We start from the raw sequence: 18,293 nt of genomic DNA on the forward strand, positions 1-18,293 counted from the left end.
GAAATTTTGTAAGTGGATGAGATCATTGGGAGCATATAGAATCATAGAGGCTAGAGGGGATGATGGGAACTGGGGAGAAATAAACACTTGGAGAGTGTAGGAAAAGCAGCCATGATAATATGAGAAAGAAGAGTCAGAATGAGAGTTTGAATAAAAATAAATGAAAAAAAAAAACAAAAACGAGCCAAAGCCAGACCACCTCTGAAAACCCCTGGGAGTCCAACGTACTGAGAATGGAGCCCCAGACGTGAAGGAGGAAAACCTCAAGTAGGGGTGATGAGCTGCGTCTCGTGCCCCAGCGGACTGGACAGCTTCCATCAGTAACCAGCCGGCAGAGAGCTGCTTGACTTGGTCAGAACAGCTCCAGTGGGAAGAGTGGGGCAGGAAAGACACAGTGCGGCGTCGTGGGAGTAAAGGGGGTGGTGAGCTGGAATTTATTACCCTTCCAAGAAGTCATCTATTAGCTGATGTTTAAGTCCTAGCTGGTATTCACTTAATCCTATAGCATACCTACTAGATAGGTACTATTTTCAATCTCAATTTGCCACCCAGTACTTGAGACTGAAAGATTAATTTTCCAAAAGACTCATAGGTAGTAATAAGCCTGATCACGATTTCAGCACTGACTCGAAGTCTAAGTTCTAATGCCTTAGAATGGAAATCTCCAAAGAAGAATGTGCAAAATGGTTTGATTAGGTGGGAAGAGAAATAACTTAAGTTCTATTAAGTTTATTTTTAGTCATACTCCGTACTTTTGAAATGTTATTGTATAATGCAAATATGTATTTTGAATTATTATATCATAATATAGTACATGTACATAGCTTATAAATGCAAACACTTATACAGAAGGTAAGCTTAAAATAATTTTACTAATATTCGTACCATTAAAAATGTTTTGAGACACCTATTTCTGTGATTTTGTCTCTGGAGGAGTGAGAAAAATATCTCCTATTGGTTGGTATGTACAATAGGGTGAAATCTGGGGGGGGAATCAAATCTTAAGGTTATTTTTTGTTATTTGTTTAAGTTGTTTAGCTGTACATCTTCCTGTTCACTTCCTTGTGAGCTGGTGTGTGCCCTTCCCCTCCTTCACAGGAATCTCCTGCTGGGAATATGGAGAGTGGAAACCTATCAGCAGTGACTGAATTTATCTTCACTGGCTTTCCCCATATCCAGGATGGGAGCCTCCTGTACTTCTTTCCTTTGCTTTTCATCTACACCTTTATTGTCACTGGAAATCTACTAATCTTTTTTGCTGTAAGGCTAGACGCTCGTCTCCACAATCCCATGTATCATTTCATCAGTATCTTCTCCTTTCTGGAGATCTGGTACACCACAGCCACCATTCCCAAGATGCTCTCCAACCTCATCAGTGAAAAGAAGACCATCTCCATTACCGGCTGCCTCTTGCAGATGTATTTCTTCCATTCTCTTGGAAATTCAGAAGGAATCTTGCTCATCACCATGGCCATTGACAGATATGTTGCCATCTGCAATCCTCTTCACTATCAGTTGATCATGACCCCTCGGCTCTGTGCTCAGCTCTCTGCAGGCTCCTGCATCTTTGGCTTCCTTATCCTGCTCCCTGAGATTGTGATGATTTCAACACTGCCTTTCTGTGGGCCCAACCACATCCATCAGATCTTCTGTGACCTGGTCCCTGTGCTAAGCCTGGCCTGTACAGACACGTCCATGATTCTGATTGAAGATGTGATCCACGCCGTGGCCATCATCATTACCGTCCTAATCATTGCCTTGTCCTATGTAAGAATCGTCATTGTGATCCTGAGGATTCCTTCTGCTGAGGGTCGTCAAAAGGCTTTTTCCACGTGTGCAGGCCATCTCGTGGTCTTCCTGATATTCTTTGGCAGTGTGTCCCTCATGTACCTGCGTTTCAATGCCACTTACCCACCAGTTTTGGACACAGCCATTGCACTGGCGTTTACCGTCCTGGCCCCATTCTTCAATCCCATCATTTATAGTCTGAGAAACAAGGACATGAAGAATGCGATTAGAAGACTCTCCATCTTCAGAAAATGTTGAACACGTCTGGAGGTTAATTCTGAGCCACAGGTTCCCTTCCCTTGTTTTAATGTTTTTCTAACAGATTAAAAAATGAAATTACTCTCTACCTAGTTCTTTGTCACACTGAATCTTCTGTCTGTTCTCCTGAGCATTTCTTCTATATCTAGGAAAACACATTTATACCCTGTATCATTGTTATGAAATTTAATGTGTGTATTATCAAGAACTTTATTATGGAGTTGAAAACTTTTCTTTCTTCTGAAAAGTTGTAATAAAAGAAAAAATTGCTCACCACTTTAAAGGGTTAGGCTTGCACTTCAAAAGGTGGCCATGTGCTTCAAGGTATTATGTCTCTATTCAGGTAATAGATCTTGGGAAAGTTTCCTATTTAATTATAGATCATGAATTACTGGATTAGGTTTGTCCAAAAGCAGATATTTAAGAAAATGCAAAAATAATCCTCAAGGAAGGATTTGGAAGTGTCTAAATGAAAAAAAGTACACTTTTATTTCTAGCTTTATATATACATATATATATATATATATATAATTAACCATTCATTGGACCAATAAGTTTATATATTTAATAAGACTAAATTATTAATATTCCAGACATGTTTATAAGAAAACTACAATATAAAATATTATTTACAGTAATAAACTTTGGTGCATGCAGGTACTCACAGATATGAATTTTATTTATTGCACCCTCCCAGGGCTAAGTATCTTCATTTTCTTTAACATTTATGATCAAAAGTCTGCTTTGTATCTGTTGAATGGCAGTTCAAAAAATATATACATTTAACTTCTTAAATAAATAACTCTAAAAACTTTCTTGTCTTTGCCATATCCAGTGCTATTGCCTTTTCTATCATCATTTATGCACAATCATTATAATTATCTTTATAAAACACAAGTACAAATTTTGGTATGAAGATGGCAATTTTATCCAACATGGAATCAACATTTGAAATGTGCATTGAAATAGTGCATTGAATAGTGCATTGAAATGACTAACACCAAGTTCATACTAATTTCTTTAGAGATCCTAAACGTGAAAGGCACACAAAACACAAAACAACCCTTACCATCACACATCATATTAATCCCTCTAAGAACAATAAAAAGCTATATAAGTCCTGAGAAATTAGGAAAGGTGACTTCAATTTTAAAAACTTCTTTAAGTCATAGTGTATATGAAATAAAATTCAAGGAAATTCAACACAGGCAAGAGAAGGGCCTTTTTGGGAATTACTGTGAAATACTCTTTTTGAGAAAAGTGTTGTATATTCCAAGCAGAACAACTTGGATTTTGATAGCTACAGTTTGGGCCAGAGCTCAATGAATGGATCTCTGGAATGTTTCTGTTCGTTGAGTGGCTGGCATGGAGATTTGTCTCCTAGTCTTCTTTCGGTGGGTGGATGGCTGCTAAGTAAGTTGGGTCATCTTAGTTTAGCTTCAAAAGTCTGAGTTTAGGATTCCACGACTAACAAAGAAAAAATGCACAGTAGTGATTGCCCATAATAGACATTGTCTACACTGATATATGGCTTATATATATTATTATATGTAGAATTAGAGATCTGAGTGCTAACAAGGAAACCACCTGAAGTTAAAGAGTTTCTAATAAAAAGTGTCCAGAGTGGAGATGAGGTCTTTTGATACCATTACAAATTTTAGTCCTACATAGCAGTTGAAACTGTTTCCAATGACTTTAGATTAATCATAAATAGAGAAAACAAACAAAAACAGAGAAGCAAACAAAAAATTATACCAATGAAACCTCTACTTGACCGAGGGTTGTAATTCACAGTTTCATGGTTACCTCCCCAGGACATCTATCTGTATTCTTGTTCCACAGGCAACCAGAATTCAGAACCAGATATGCAAGCATCCCTAACTTGCCAGTGACATGTGTTGGAAAGCAAAACAGACCACGGGCGCAGGAGAATCCACAGAGAAGCCACGGAGTACCTGTAACACATTAAAGCCATGCTACTACATACAGAAATTTGCTATTGCCAATTAAGTATCATACAACTTTTCAACTAAACAAATCAAAAGATTTAAAAATGATCCTGTCAAATATAAAAGCATTGATTTCAATGTCACAAAGAGTTGGATAGAGGGCAACTGTTTATACTTTCCTTGTGGCGCATTATAAAAAGGAATAGAAACTTCTTGCTTCTGAAAGCAACGAACTTACTGGAATTAGAGAATAAATAGACCGCAAAAATGTCCTTCCACACTGCTGTTATTCGTATCCATCTGACAACCACATACTTACTTGAATTACACTGTGATGACTTCCTTTAGGATTCAAGCCCACAGTTAAGTCTAGTCTGCCATGTTAAAAAAAGGAGGTGCTATCTTGTTAGTTTATGCTTTTTCTCATAGAAATGATTTTATTTCTAGAAATAGTGAACAGATGAACCATAGATTATATCTGAAGAATAAACTTGCCAGATGTTGCTGTACTAAAAATAGTTAAAAGAGAAAAATAGATAATCTAGATTAAATTGTATTTTCAAAGGAACATATAAAATGTCTCTTAGCATTAAATTTCTGTTATAGTACTACAGCCAAGAGAAACAGTAAGGGAAAAAAACCTTTTCTGATTATTTTCAATGGTTAAAAATAAACATGTCTAATACAATGCTAGTTAATATGAATTTGGTTTTACAAAATATTCTAATTTACCAAATTCATAATTAGATGTGAGAGAGGTCCTTCTTTCTAACACACAAATCCTTGAGCTGTGTTCACTAAACTACCATTCACACCAAGGATGTGACACAATGGTTACACTCCTCTAACAAGGAACTTCTAAAATATTTCCTCTAATAAAGATAAGTAGAAATAAGCTACCATACGTGTTGTCATATTATACAATATTTGCAACATACCATAAACTTAACTTTGTTTGAACCAGTGGTACTATCAGTTACACAAAACAATCTTTCAACACTGAGAATGGGTGATTTAAAAATTCTAAAATAAAGGCATCCACTTAACTAAATCATTTTCTCTTCAAAATTTATTTTCAAAACTCAGAATTCAGAAGTCTGATACTTTCGAAAATCTTGAGTTTCTCCTATTTTGTTCAGAAATTGCTACTATTTATTACAAAGTTTTAAAGAAGATATTCATCTTAATGCAAACAACCAGAGCATAGTAACTGTGACAACAGGTTGGAAACCTGGCTCACTTCGTTTCTAAGTTTATAATGTAATCCTGGAGACAACTGTCCTGTTAGTGTGATGGTCTTTGGAATATAATTCTCATGTAGACTTATTCACCACCCAGTTGATGTGTATACAATACAAGGCTGAATGGAAAATATGAGAACCACAAAGAAGGATCTGGGACCAAGAGGAAGCTGTGTTTTTTGAACACGCATGCCCATATGAACTAAATGCACGGGTTGGAGGGCCAGTGTGTGTCCACATACAGCTTCATATCCAACCACATAAGGACCTAGGGACCAAAAGATTTCCACAAAGGATGCTCATGATCTTTTCCTTCACATTCTTTGTGTCCCCAGGTGTGATAAAACTGCGTACATGGCTGCAACACGGTTGTTTTTCATCAATAATACCTTTCCTCTTCATACTAGGAAATGCTAGTGTGTTGAACCCCACTGGGTCCTGAGGTTACCCTGCATTGATTTCCTGTCTTGAAACTTCTCAGTGCTTCACTACAGAAGTGTGGGAAATTCTTCACATTCTGCAATATGCCACAGCAATGTTGCACCATGCAGGTCAGTTAACAAGCCATCTCGTAACTGACTGGTTTCATTTTCCACTATTTTCCCTCTCTGCTGAGCTAATTTGACTTCACACAAGCTAAATACATTTCCACACACTGATACTTCTCTCTGTTTTCCAGTCTTTGAGTCTTTATATATTATATGTATTTATGTGTATCACATTATTTGTACCTTAATATAAATAATATTTAATTTACATGCCATATATATATGAGGTGTACAAATACATACTACATTTAATGTTAGTGAACTTAAATATTCTAATTAAAAGACAGATTGTCCAGCTTAATAAAAAATCTCTTCACTGGTTATGGCAGACATTAAATATATGGATACAGATATGTTGAAAGTACAGATGAAAAAGTTATGCCATGCAAACATTAAATGAAGTGATACAACTATACTGATATCAGAACAAAGAATACCTAAAGGAAGCTTTATGAGAGACTATAGGAATGTTTAACAGCAATATAAGTGATAGTTCATCAAGAAGACCCAAAAATTCAAAAACATAGGCTTAAGATTTATAAGAAAAAAAATAGTAGAATTAAAGTGATCAATAGAGAAATCCACAATCATAGCAAAGGTTTGACAAACAAGTTAACAAATTGGACATAGGTGATAAAATATAATTCTTGATCAGAGGTTAGACTGGTATGGTCACAGTGTAAAACTCCATTGAGTTATATATTTACAATTTGTGTATTTTCGTGTACATGAATTATGTATCATTAAAACATTCTTTTTTGAAAAAAGCACAATTATATTTCCATTGGGGAGGAAATGCTGCCAAATTTGAGTGAGCCAGCTATCTCTATCTTTATATTTATGGTTTTGTCTTTGGATTTAGAAATTCTCCCCCATGTTTTACATACATTAATACATAACATATAATATCCTAACATTTTATAGAGTATAAAATATATACCATATTGATATATGTATATGTATTTTAGATTTTTTTCTATTTTTAATTTTTTCTCTTTGTTCTTTAATCTTTTTGAAATAATATTTAGATATGATATGAAGTAAAGATTTAACTTTGTTTTGTTTTAATGGATACACTTATGCCTGATATTATAGTAAATGAATCATCTTCCCCAGTGATAAAATACCACCTTTTTCCTACAAGAAATCTTTCATTCTTTTTTCCTATTTGTCTCTGAACTAGCTATATGATCCTCTAATTTATTGACCTGTATAAATTCTTATACTGATTGGATAATTATAGCTTTATGATAACTTGAATACCTAGCAGTTAAAGATTTCTCTCAGTAGTCTCCATTTCCCACATATCCATGATTATTTTCAAACGTTTACTCCGTCACATGAACTTTTAAATTATTCTGCATAGTTGCTTATCCTACCACAAACTTCAGTAAGTTTGCTTTTAAATGGAGAAATACCTATAGTCACATTGAAACAAATACCGTTGTATGATAAGTCCTCCCCCACACAGAAGAATTCCATTCTTGACAGAAATTGATATGGTCATAAAGTTTCTCGAGCTATTTCTTCATGGTGAAGAAGTGAGAAGAAAATTACATAAAGTTAAGGAAGAATGAATGGAAGGAAGTGGTATACAAGAAACACATAGCAATCTTGGGTGTATTTTGTGGTAAAAAAAAATGGGAAGTTAAAGAGTCCAGTAGAATTAATAGGAATAATTTGAAGGAGAACCCCGTGTATATGGTTGGGAGAAAAAATTTGGCCTTCTTTCACCTTCTTCAGTGCTGTTGCACTTCCCTAAATGACATGTTAAGTAGAAATTGTTCTTTATTCACAATCGCCTTCAAAACTGTGTTACCTCTTGTGTTTTTGTAAGGATGGGGTCCTCATCAAAGCTGTTTTTAGTGTAGTACCCTCCCAATCTCATAAGAAGATGGAGACTGGCTGGTTAAATCATAATAGTGAGAAGAAAAGGGGTAACAATGGTCTTCCCTGGAGCAGTGATTCTCCTTTGATCTGGAGATCTCATGAGCAGAGTTGCTCCAGTAATTGACCCCATGAGAGAAGGATTGCTTTCCACCTATTACCAAAGGATAAAGCCTCAGAGGAGCTCATTTCCCCTTTAGTGTTTCCTTAAGAAGGCTATAACAACTCGTCCAGGTTGAGGGAATATTTAGGGATGCAGACACCCAGGGAAAGGGAAGAGCCCTACTGTATTTGGCAGAGGTGAGTTTAGGGTCACTGCGGTCTGGGGAGAGAGTATTCATTTCCTATGCTTTGGAAACACACTCTAACGATTCAATTAGTGAAGGTTCGGGAAGGCTTAAAGTTTGGCATTGGAGTAGGGTTCATAAGAAAGTTCTGTCTTTGGATCTCCAGGTCTATATATTTACAATTAGAAATAACATCCAATTATTCAGACTGTATCATGGTCTAAGATTTGAATGCTTATACTTTTCCCTCTTTCCCCTCTTACTTCTGGATTTTTCTGGTTTTAATTATGTTCGTAAGTCTGATCTAAACCTGTTCATTCAAAAAGAAGCTATTTTCAAAGGCTTAATACTTCCAAGAGGTTGTAAATGACAAAAGGCTTATCCTGCCCTAACAGAAGCTCATAATCTAGTGAGGTTAAATAAATGACAAGTGTTACAGTGAGTAAGGTTTATTGTTGAGGCCCTGTGGAGATAAGAATAAACCCAGATGTGTGTGTGTGTGTGTGTGTGTGTGTGTGTGTGTGTGAGTGAGCACATGTGTGAGAATGTAGGGAAGGAGACCACAGAAATACTTACAAGGCTCCATAGGAAGCAATGGCTGAGCTGAAACTTTAAGAAAGCATGTAGGAGTTACTCAGGTGAAGAAGAGTGAGTAAGAAGTCTTCCAAGAAGAGGGTTCACATTCACAAAAGCAATGATCCAGGAGAAATCAAGGTGAACTTTGCCAAAATGCAGCATGAGAGTGGCAGATGGGAATATTGGATTTGTGGGTTTAAAGCTCAGAAAATGTACCTATGCTGGAGGTAGAGATTCAAAAGAACTGAAAACTATGGAAGAGTATGTGTTCATTAACAGACAATGTGGAAGGACATGATTTTAGGGGCCACAACAGGAACGTGGAGTACATAGCCATTTATAGAATGGGTAAAGATGAGCCCGTAACACAGAAAATAAGAAAACAGTGGTATAACAGAACACCCGAGAAGAGCCTTCCATATAAGATGAAGTAAGCCTGGGACGTGTGGCTTCAGGAGAGTCAACAAGAAAATCTTCAAGTAGTAGGAATCAGTGGTTATTGATCCAAAAGTGTAGTCATACGTTTCCCTTGTTTTGCATGCTTCTGATACATAGGGCAGAATGGCTTCTGCATGGTAGTAAGGAAAGAAGTCCCACTGCAAGCAGGTGAGGTGTGAACAGATCTAAACAAGGTATTTTAATATTATTCTTTCAGAAATCTGATCGAGGAAGGAAAAGACCACTGACAGATATTGAACATTAATACTAGGGACTTTAATACATTAACTCACTCAAAACAACTCTGACTGAACTAACATTTTTCACTTCCAGAAGAAGATGCTGAGGCTCAGAGAGGTTACATAAATTGGTCATTATCACCCAACTAATGAAGTGGCAGACTGAGAATCAGGGTTAGTAAGTTTGATTTTAACCATGTTACACTGTCTCCCAAATAAAAAGATTAGACATATAGGCAAGTTATGGGTTATTTTGAATCTGGGAACTATCAAAACACACACAGAAAACCAGGTAACCCAAAATTATATCTGCGTTTACAATGCATTGGTTACCTTCTCTGTTAGTAGCGTGTATCCTCTCCTTATTCACAGGTAACTCTCCTGGGAATATGGAGAGTGGAAATCTATCAGCAGTGGCTGAATTTATCTTCACTGCATTCCCCCAGCTCCAGGAAGGTGGACTTCTGTACTTTTTCCCTTTATTTTTCATCTACACATTTATTGTAATTGGGAACCTAACGATCTTCTTTGCTGTAAGGCTGGACACCTGTCTCCACAATCCCATGTACACTTTCATCAGCATCTTCTCATTTCTTGAGATATGGTACACCACAGCCACCATCCCTAAGATGCTCTCCAATCTCATCAGCAATCAAAAGACCATCTCTTTCATCGGCTGCCTCTTGCAGATGTACTTTTTCCATTCCCTTGGGAACACAGAAGGGGCCTTGTTGACTGTCATGGCCATTGACAGGTACATTGCCATCTGCAGCCCACTGCACTACCCCGCAATCATGACCACCCGACTGTGCGCTCAGCTCTCTGCAGGCTCTTGTATCTTTGGATTCCTCATCCTTCTACCTGAGATTGTGTGGATTTCCACTTTACCTTTTTGTGGCCCCAACCAAATCCATCAGATTTTCTGCGATTTTGCCCCTGTATTAAATTTAGCCTGCACAGACGCCTCTGTGATCCTGGTGCAGGATGTCATTCATGCTCTTGCCATTCTAATAACAGGTCTGATTATTTCTCTTTCTTACATCAGGATTATTGTTGTTATCCTGGGCATCCCTTCAGTTGAGGGCCGTAAAAAGGCCTTTTCGACCTGTGCTGCCCACATTGCCGTCTTCCTGTTGTTTTTTGGTAGCGTGGCCCTCATGTATCTCAGGTTCTCTGCTACTTACACACCTTTCTGGGACGCGACCATTGCCCTGACTTTCTCTGTCCTTGCTCCCTTTTTCAATCCCATTATATATAGTCTGAGAAATAAGGATATGAAAGATGCTATTAAAAAAGTCCTTTGCTCTCAAAAGGTATTTAGTGTATCCGACGGGTAATATATATAGGCTGCAGTCTTTTATTCAAATGGAACTTCTTCACAAAATATTGACCCCAAGGAGACTAGAATTTTAAATAATTATACAATTATACAAGTCTGAATGTCTTCCCCATGAGCTGGTGAATAGGCTGGTGAAGAAAGTCATCTGAAGATTTACAGAGATGACAAAAATAACAATGCCACTGTTTACTTTCTAGTGTCAAGGGAATGTTTTCTTGTCTGTATCTCTTAATTGTGTTTGTTTGATTTGAATTTATTCTTCTCCTTCAAAACAGTTACTTGTGTAGATGGTACCTTTACTATTCAGTGTCTTTCTTTGACATCTAATCTGTTTTTACAATACTCTGTGAAAGGAAAGTGGCCTTTCCCAGCCCATGTAGTTCACTGAGACCAGGTGCTAAATCTCCATGATACCAAGGTGATTTGTCTAAAGCTTTCCACGAAGGTGATGGACATGAAGAAGCAAGAATTCCTTGTCACCCAGACCATAGGCTCTATTCTCTTATCTTTTTTTCTTTTCCAGTCAGTCTTGCTTGTGCTTTAAGATACATATACTGATGTGATCTGCATACGATGTTGTCACGACCAAGGGCATCATAGACTGCATTTGGTACTGTGTTAAATATGTAAAGAGCATTTGAGTAGATCGGATCATTACCAATGGGAACTTACTATGTTACATAGGATCAGTGTAAGACAGTGTTAAGATAAAATAAGTGCATATACTTACCTTTATCATTAACTGAATTTATTAATTTACCTTTTTAAAATAGTCTGTTTTCCCTTCCATGTCAGTGCTAAAATACATAGTTTGTATGCAACTTTAATATAATACACATGTGATTTGAGTGCTAATATAATAAAATGCAAAATTATAACTAAATTTATTAATGTTTCCATATAAGTATTTTGCTTAAATATGACAAAATATTTCACTGATTGGATATACAAATTATTTCTCTATTTTGAAACTTGATATGGTTCTCTGACTTTCACTATTCTTATAAATATGGCAATTATCTTTTTCTGTATAAAGTTCTTCCCATTTTCATAAAGTTCTGTTTCAAGATAAATTTCAAAAAGTTGACTTATTAACAAAAAATGCAAATACGTGTATAGCTATTGGTAAAAATATTGCTTTTGTAAATGGTTGCACAAATAGTCTATCAATGTAACACAGTACTTCTTCAATAGCGTAGCAACTGATATATACATTAAATCAAAAGTCTAGTTATTCCATGGTGCATATCAGTTCTATTACTGGCAAGTTGAAATCGCAGGACTATTATAATAAGGGACGGTGGTAAATCAAGTTACTGGTCCCACTTCTTCACATTCTTGTGACAGAATTATAAATCCACAATTTTTCCATGAATGCATTCATGGTGGGTAGTTTATGCTTTCTTGCTCTACAACTTTAGATTGGCTTTTATATGTATTTATGTATGTATTTATTTATATTGGGATGTCAATGTACATACTGAGATTGAGCATGTGTCTTTGTAGTTGGGTTTCTTCCAAGCAGTTGCTTCCCTTTCAGCACTGGACCCAGAGGAGGTCATGTCTCTGAAAGTCACTGGTTCCAGAGAATGACAGACATGTGGAGCTGATCCTAAACCCATCCTGCCTGAAGCCTGGTGTCCAGAGCCAGAGCTCAAAGCCTAGAGATGAAGTCCAGCCTAATTCATCCTCCTGCAGCTTACTAAGACTTATGAGTAGGAGGCTAAATTATTATTATTTTAACATCCATGAATGAAACATGTAACAAGTTACTGTGCTCTGCTGTATATGAGCTTTGTCTGCCATTGTACCATCCTGAGATTGCCGAGATTTAGTAACTAGTGTTTATTATCTGCATCTTAAGATATTCTTTTGGGTTGTAAGTATTTTAGAACTGTATTGTTAATTATTTTTAAAAATAATTCTACCATTTCAGAAAGATTGCTTGCACCAAATGTGTAGTTATTTAATTAACCATGCTGCCTGTTCTTTTGTACATTAAAGAATTTGTACACATTAAAGGGATTTGAGATCATTAAGAAGTAGAGCAAGTGCTGAAGACCTGAAACAGTAACGAGAGGTGAAGAGATGCAAAGAAGTCACTCTTGGGAAGTGACGTTTTCCTTTCCACATTTTCTTCATCATTTTTGCGGCTGATAGTCATCTTGCTTTGGATCTGTGCTTGAAAAGAAAAGTATGGCATTAAACACCTTTTAATCTAAAATAAAATTTAATACAAAATCTCTCCAAACCATAAGAAATATGCACAACAGATTAAAGAATTGTAGAATATTCCATTTTTTGCATCTGCACTGCTTGACATATGTACATAAGCAAAACATTTTTGTCTAAACAGCACAAAATTTTTATGAATTTTATGTGAGATTCCTTCATATAAATGGGTATGTCATTGTCTGAAATCATAATACCATTTCTTACTGTATATTTACTTAGGTTATTTTGGGTGAGAAAAATCATCATATTTAAAGAAAAAGATCCCATTAAAGAAACAAGAAAGTAGAGAAAGCTTAGAAGAAAACTGGCAAATGATATAGACAGTTTAAAAGAAGATAAACTCAAAAGGCTAATAATTACATAGAGATGCTTAAAGTCTTAATTTTCACTGTTAGAAGGAATATACAATGAAACACACATGCTCAGTTGATGGGAATGTAAACTGATATAGCCATTAAAAAAAAAATCAGATTGAGGAATCTTACCCGTTTCTGGCTAACCAGTCATTTTCCGGGGCCATACAGGGAAATGTAAAGTTGGTAAGTGAGAGAGAGGCAATATTGTTTGAAAAGGTTAGCTTTTTATTTCTTTGCATATTTATGCCCTGAGGCTTCTATGCCCAGCATTTGTCTTGAGGTATCTTTACCACTTGGAAGAATTATGATACTCGGTAAATTCTATTTAAGGGTTGTAATTAGGAAGGAAGAAGAAAAGCTATAGAAGTAGCAGGCGGAAGAAAACATGGGAAGATTGATTATTTCTTTGACATATCTTCTTGTAGAGTAACTTCAGCATGTATAGGTTTTAAACTACTAATTAAATCGCGTACACCCATTAACATAATAGGAATACAGTTACATAACCAAAGCAGACCTGTAATTACCAGCCATCTCCAGTGAAACCAAGTAAACCAGTTAGGCACCCTAGGCATTTGTGAAAACTTATCTATGATATGGTGGACATTGTCCAACTGAACTTGAACAGTCTGAGAGAAATCAGACAAATTAAAACAACCCATTCTTGGGGACTGTTCACATGCCATATGTTTTGAGAGAAATCTTCTTCTGCATCCGTGGATGTTTTATTCCTCTTGTCTAGCTTAGATTAACACTTAGTCTACAGGCACACATCTGATAATCTACATTTGCTCTCTCACAGCACTAAACTATGTTTTCTACCTTTATCTTGCATCTACCTACCACTTCAGCATTTTATTAAAAATAATAATAATAATAATAAAGGAGAAATGTGGGATTCACATATAAATCAAGTATAAAAATCAAATGAATATTCATATTTGACCTGATTGTTTATAGTTCATAATGCGTGATCTTCTGTGATGACTGCCCTTGTACTGTTCACCATGTAAGCATTTATTCACTATGTAAGAATTTGTTCACCATGTAAGAACTTGTTCGTTATGCTTCAGAAGATTGGAGACTGACGAGAATTAGGCTTGGGGTGGATTAATGATTGAGCATTGAGTCCCCTGTACAGAATTTTATTGTTGTTAACAACCATCTGAAACCATCTGATCAATAAATATGAGAGATGCCCTCTCAAAAAAAAAAAAAAATCAGATTGAAATTAAATTAAACTCAAATTTATCCTCTGTTCCAGTAATTCTGCTCCTAGGAATATTTCCCAAAGATATTTTCACATATGTTTATAAACTGACAGGCATGAAGATGTTGTTTGGGACGTTGGGTAAAAGTACATGTACACAATTGCATGTTTTATAAGGATATGCACATAGAGAAAATATCTTTCAAATAAATGAAAATAGTTGTATATGGAAAAAATAGGGGGAATGAAAATAAAGGAAAACAAATAAAAAATAAGTTCAATGTAAGGTTTGATGTAGCTTATTTTTTTACAAAAAAAAGATTACATGCAATCAGTGTTCTAAAATTTTCTGAGTTAACCATACATTTGTTTACATGTTTTTCCAAGTCATAGCATAGAGATCTAATACTTCCACATAAAATAACTGCAGCATATTATTCTGCAGTATGGTTACCCTGAATATTACTTAATCTCTAGTATTACAAATGAAAGTTTATTTCAATGACTTCTAATCATAAATAAAGACCAAAGTGAGAATCTATATATGTTTGCACAGTGCAATATTGTTGTGAGATCGAGTCCTACAAATACAGCTGCAGTGCTCAAGATTTAAAAACCTGAATAGATAATGCCACATCAAGCTAGGTGTATTTAGTGCAGTTTATTGTACGCACCTCAATTTAAAAATAATAAATTAAAAAATTGAATAATGCCAAATCACCAATACAAATATTGTAAATATTTACACATCCAGCAAAATTGAAAATGTATATTTTAATACTTTAATCCACATAATGTATGTCACTCCTTGTATTCTTTGCCAATCAAAGTAGGTAAAACAAAGCAAGTTTAAATACACATGTATTTGAAAATGACAAGAGTAAAATAATCGAGCATACATTTAATGGTTAGTAGTAACTCTTTTCTGTTGTTTTAATTACTTCATTATTATTTATTGCCAATTTTTCTATTGAGCTCAGTGTTTTACAAAATTTACAAACCATAATTCCACCTCTAGGAATTTACCTGAAGAAAACAAAATTTCTGATTTGAAAAGGTAGATGCACCCTTATATTTATTGCCACATAATTTACACTAGTCAAGATACAAAAGCAACCAAAGTGCCCATTCTTGTTCCCATTGGGGAGTTTACCATCTTGTAATATTTTGATTTGTACCCATTTCTATATTCTTTGTTAGACAGTGATTTTTGGAAGGAAATGAATCACATCATGCTAATCTTTATTCTCAGGAATTTAAGTGAAAAATTAATGAAAATGGAAACAATCTTGATGAGAGTAGCTTACAAAGTGGTGAATTTGCTTTGACCTGTGGGAGACTCTCTTCCCTGTCATCTCTTTTCCTGAAAAGGTCCCTAACCTCTACACACAAAAACAGGCAAAAGGAGAAAAATGATCATTATTAGCTAACACACTGGCTTCAAATTTCAGTACGCAGCTAGCAGGTGGAGCATGTGAAAGGCCGATTGCTTTTCCTAAATTCAGCTGAACAGCCTAGAAATAAGTAAGGAGGCTATGAGCCCAGATATCTCTTTGCATTGTTCCGTTGATCTCTTGCCTCTACTGTATCAACACCCTTCAAACCTGAGTCTTGAATTGTCATCATTTTAATTCACGTAAAAGCCAATCCACCCACCCACCCACCCAATCAAACAAATGAAACCATTTCTTCCAATTGCCTCAAGCTCCCAAATGATTTCATTGTCCTGGATCCTAGTTCCCTGGGATTAGGGTTCTCCTAATTACCAGCACCAACCATTTTCCCTGATTGGAGCCATTATGGGAATGATTGCCTTCCCACTTGTGTAGAAGTCCCAGGAGAGTCATCTTCCCATTCTGGTGATACTCAGCAAGAGATACGCAACTTATGAGGGGTGAGAGGCGGGGAGGGAGAGAGTTCTAGAGGGAGAGTCAGATGTATATATCACTGAATGATGAAAGAATCACAGCTCAGATGAAAGACTCAGAGGAGGAACACAGAAGGGCCACAGACATCTGCCTTAGCAGCTCTGTGTGGCCGAGTACCTCGGGGCGGGGAATGATAGTCTTCACCTGTATTTTTTCCAACTTTGGAACCCAACAGCAGCAAGGTCAGTGAGTTACCTAGTGTGGGGAAATGGGCGATACCCAGAGCAAGAACAACACACCTGCATGACAATAGAGAGCCCTAGTATGCACGCACGTAGGAAGTGTGAGTAGCGGTTGGGAAGGTGTTGAGCAAGGAGGAGTCAGAAGATATGTTACAGGGCAAGTTAGTAGAAAGCATAAAGGCCGTTCTCCCTGGCCTGTCCTTGAGTCTCCTGATGGTCTGCACTCTGTACCTATCTGTGCCCAAGTTTCCTCTTCTTACAAGGACAAAAGTCCTTTCAGATTAGGGCCAATCCTAGTGAACTCACTTTAGTTTAATTATCTCCAAATATAGTCACTTCTGCAGTACCAGGGGTTCAAACCTCAATATATAAATTTTGGGGTGACATAGTTCATCCCACGATAGGTGGGGTTGGCAGGTCTGGGTCACGATGAGGCTCCTAAGTGGGGGTGAGGTTGGCAGGGACTTGGGCATCATGATTAACTTTCCTGTCTGTGATGAAAAATGCTGAGACATAAACAGTATAGTCAGAACAGGAGGGACTCCATTTTAAGGCTAAGATTCCATTTTAAAAACCAGGAAGTTAGGAGGTAAGATTCCTAACATATTCTTTGGTAATCAGCCAACAACCTATTTAAGGCAGGGTGAGCAGTCCTAACGGATATATTCCCAGTTCTTGAGGGTAACCACTACTTTAGAGAAGAAAAGGATCAATAAATTCCTTGTGTTAATTTTTTCTTACAGAATTATCTAGAGGACTGACTGTGGGTGGTGACAATGTCTCTCACGGGAGAGAGACATCATGAGACCACAAGTCAATCCTATGCTCCCCTCCCCGCCCTTGGCTCCATTCCTGAAAGCCTTTAAAGACAGAATCCTAAGCCCTTAAGAGTGCCTCCTCTCTGAGGTTGCCCACACTCCCCTTTTTTCAAGTATGTACTTTTTGGCTTCAATAAAGCCTTCTCACTTCTCAACTTACTGCACTTTGTCTCTGTGCTCTTCCAGTGGTAAGTGTCTTTGTCACTGTGCTATTTCATTCTATTTTCCAGACTTAAGCACAAGGCTTCACTCTGTCTCTGCTCTACTCCAGGTAAGCATGGAGGAACTGCTGAGAGCTCTGATTTGGGCTTGTAAGTTCCTGTCACCTGGGTGACCTGGACAGGTCTGCAGCTGTACAATCAATCATGCTCTTTAGTAGCCTGCCACAAATTCTCCCTTCATTCCCTTTGGGAAATTCTCAGACATAATCTCACTCCATCCAGTCCTCTGTGGCTCTTCCAAATCCTGGGGTGCAAGGGACTTGCCCCCATGCCAGGCAGATCCAAGTGGACACTGGATGCCAGGTGACACTGGCTTTAGGAGTTGGCAATGGATTTACCTTATGCCAAGCAGTAATTCCACATGCTTCCCTTTCTTTCCTTTGCTCTTCCTTGCTGTCTGCTTCCTGCAAGGCAGCCGCCATTCATTACTACTCTCGCTTTAATGAATTCCTTCCTTACATATACTTGTTCAACCTTCTCATGAATTCTTTCTCTATCAGAGTCAAGAACCTTCTCCTGGGTTGAGGCCTCACCTTGAGTGCAGGGAGGTCTCCCTGGATTGGATTGCTGGCCCTGAATAAAATGTGGGGCTCACGAGGAAATTCTGGAGTCGCATTAATTAGTGAGAGTGGAAGGCCAACAAAAATTGATAATATTGAATAAATGAGATCTCTGTGTGGAAGGAAATGGGAACAAGAAACCAAACACAAAGATAGAATTTTGTATTATCTCCATACTTGGGAAGTGGAAAACAGAATAGCCAATGAAGGAAACCAGGATAGTGTGATGTCAA

At 36.9% G+C, this 18,293-nt stretch overlaps 2 protein-coding genes across 2 annotated transcripts; both read left to right on the plus strand.

Moving 5' to 3' along the window:
- The first annotated feature begins 1,116 nt into the window (after nucleotides 1–1,116).
- Nucleotides 1,117–2,063, plus strand: LOC118930905 (olfactory receptor 6K3-like). The gene is given in 2 exon segments (XM_036922928.2): nucleotides 1,117–2,026; nucleotides 2,029–2,063. Coding segments are annotated over 2 exon segments (945 nt in total).
- A 7,519-nt stretch (nucleotides 2,064–9,582) lies between these two features.
- LOC118930882 (olfactory receptor 6K3-like) lies at nucleotides 9,583–10,548 on the plus strand. Its single transcript, XM_036922908.1, has one exon. It carries the CDS (start codon nucleotides 9,601–9,603, stop codon nucleotides 10,546–10,548), a length of 948 nt encoding a protein of 315 aa, XP_036778803.1. The 5' UTR covers nucleotides 9,583–9,600.
- Nucleotides 10,549–18,293: the final 7,745 nt, after the last annotated feature.

Source organism: Manis pentadactyla, chromosome 19, assembly GCF_030020395.1.
Source record: "Manis pentadactyla isolate mManPen7 chromosome 19, mManPen7.hap1, whole genome shotgun sequence".
NCBI classification, from domain to species: domain Eukaryota; kingdom Metazoa; phylum Chordata; class Mammalia; order Pholidota; family Manidae; genus Manis; species Manis pentadactyla.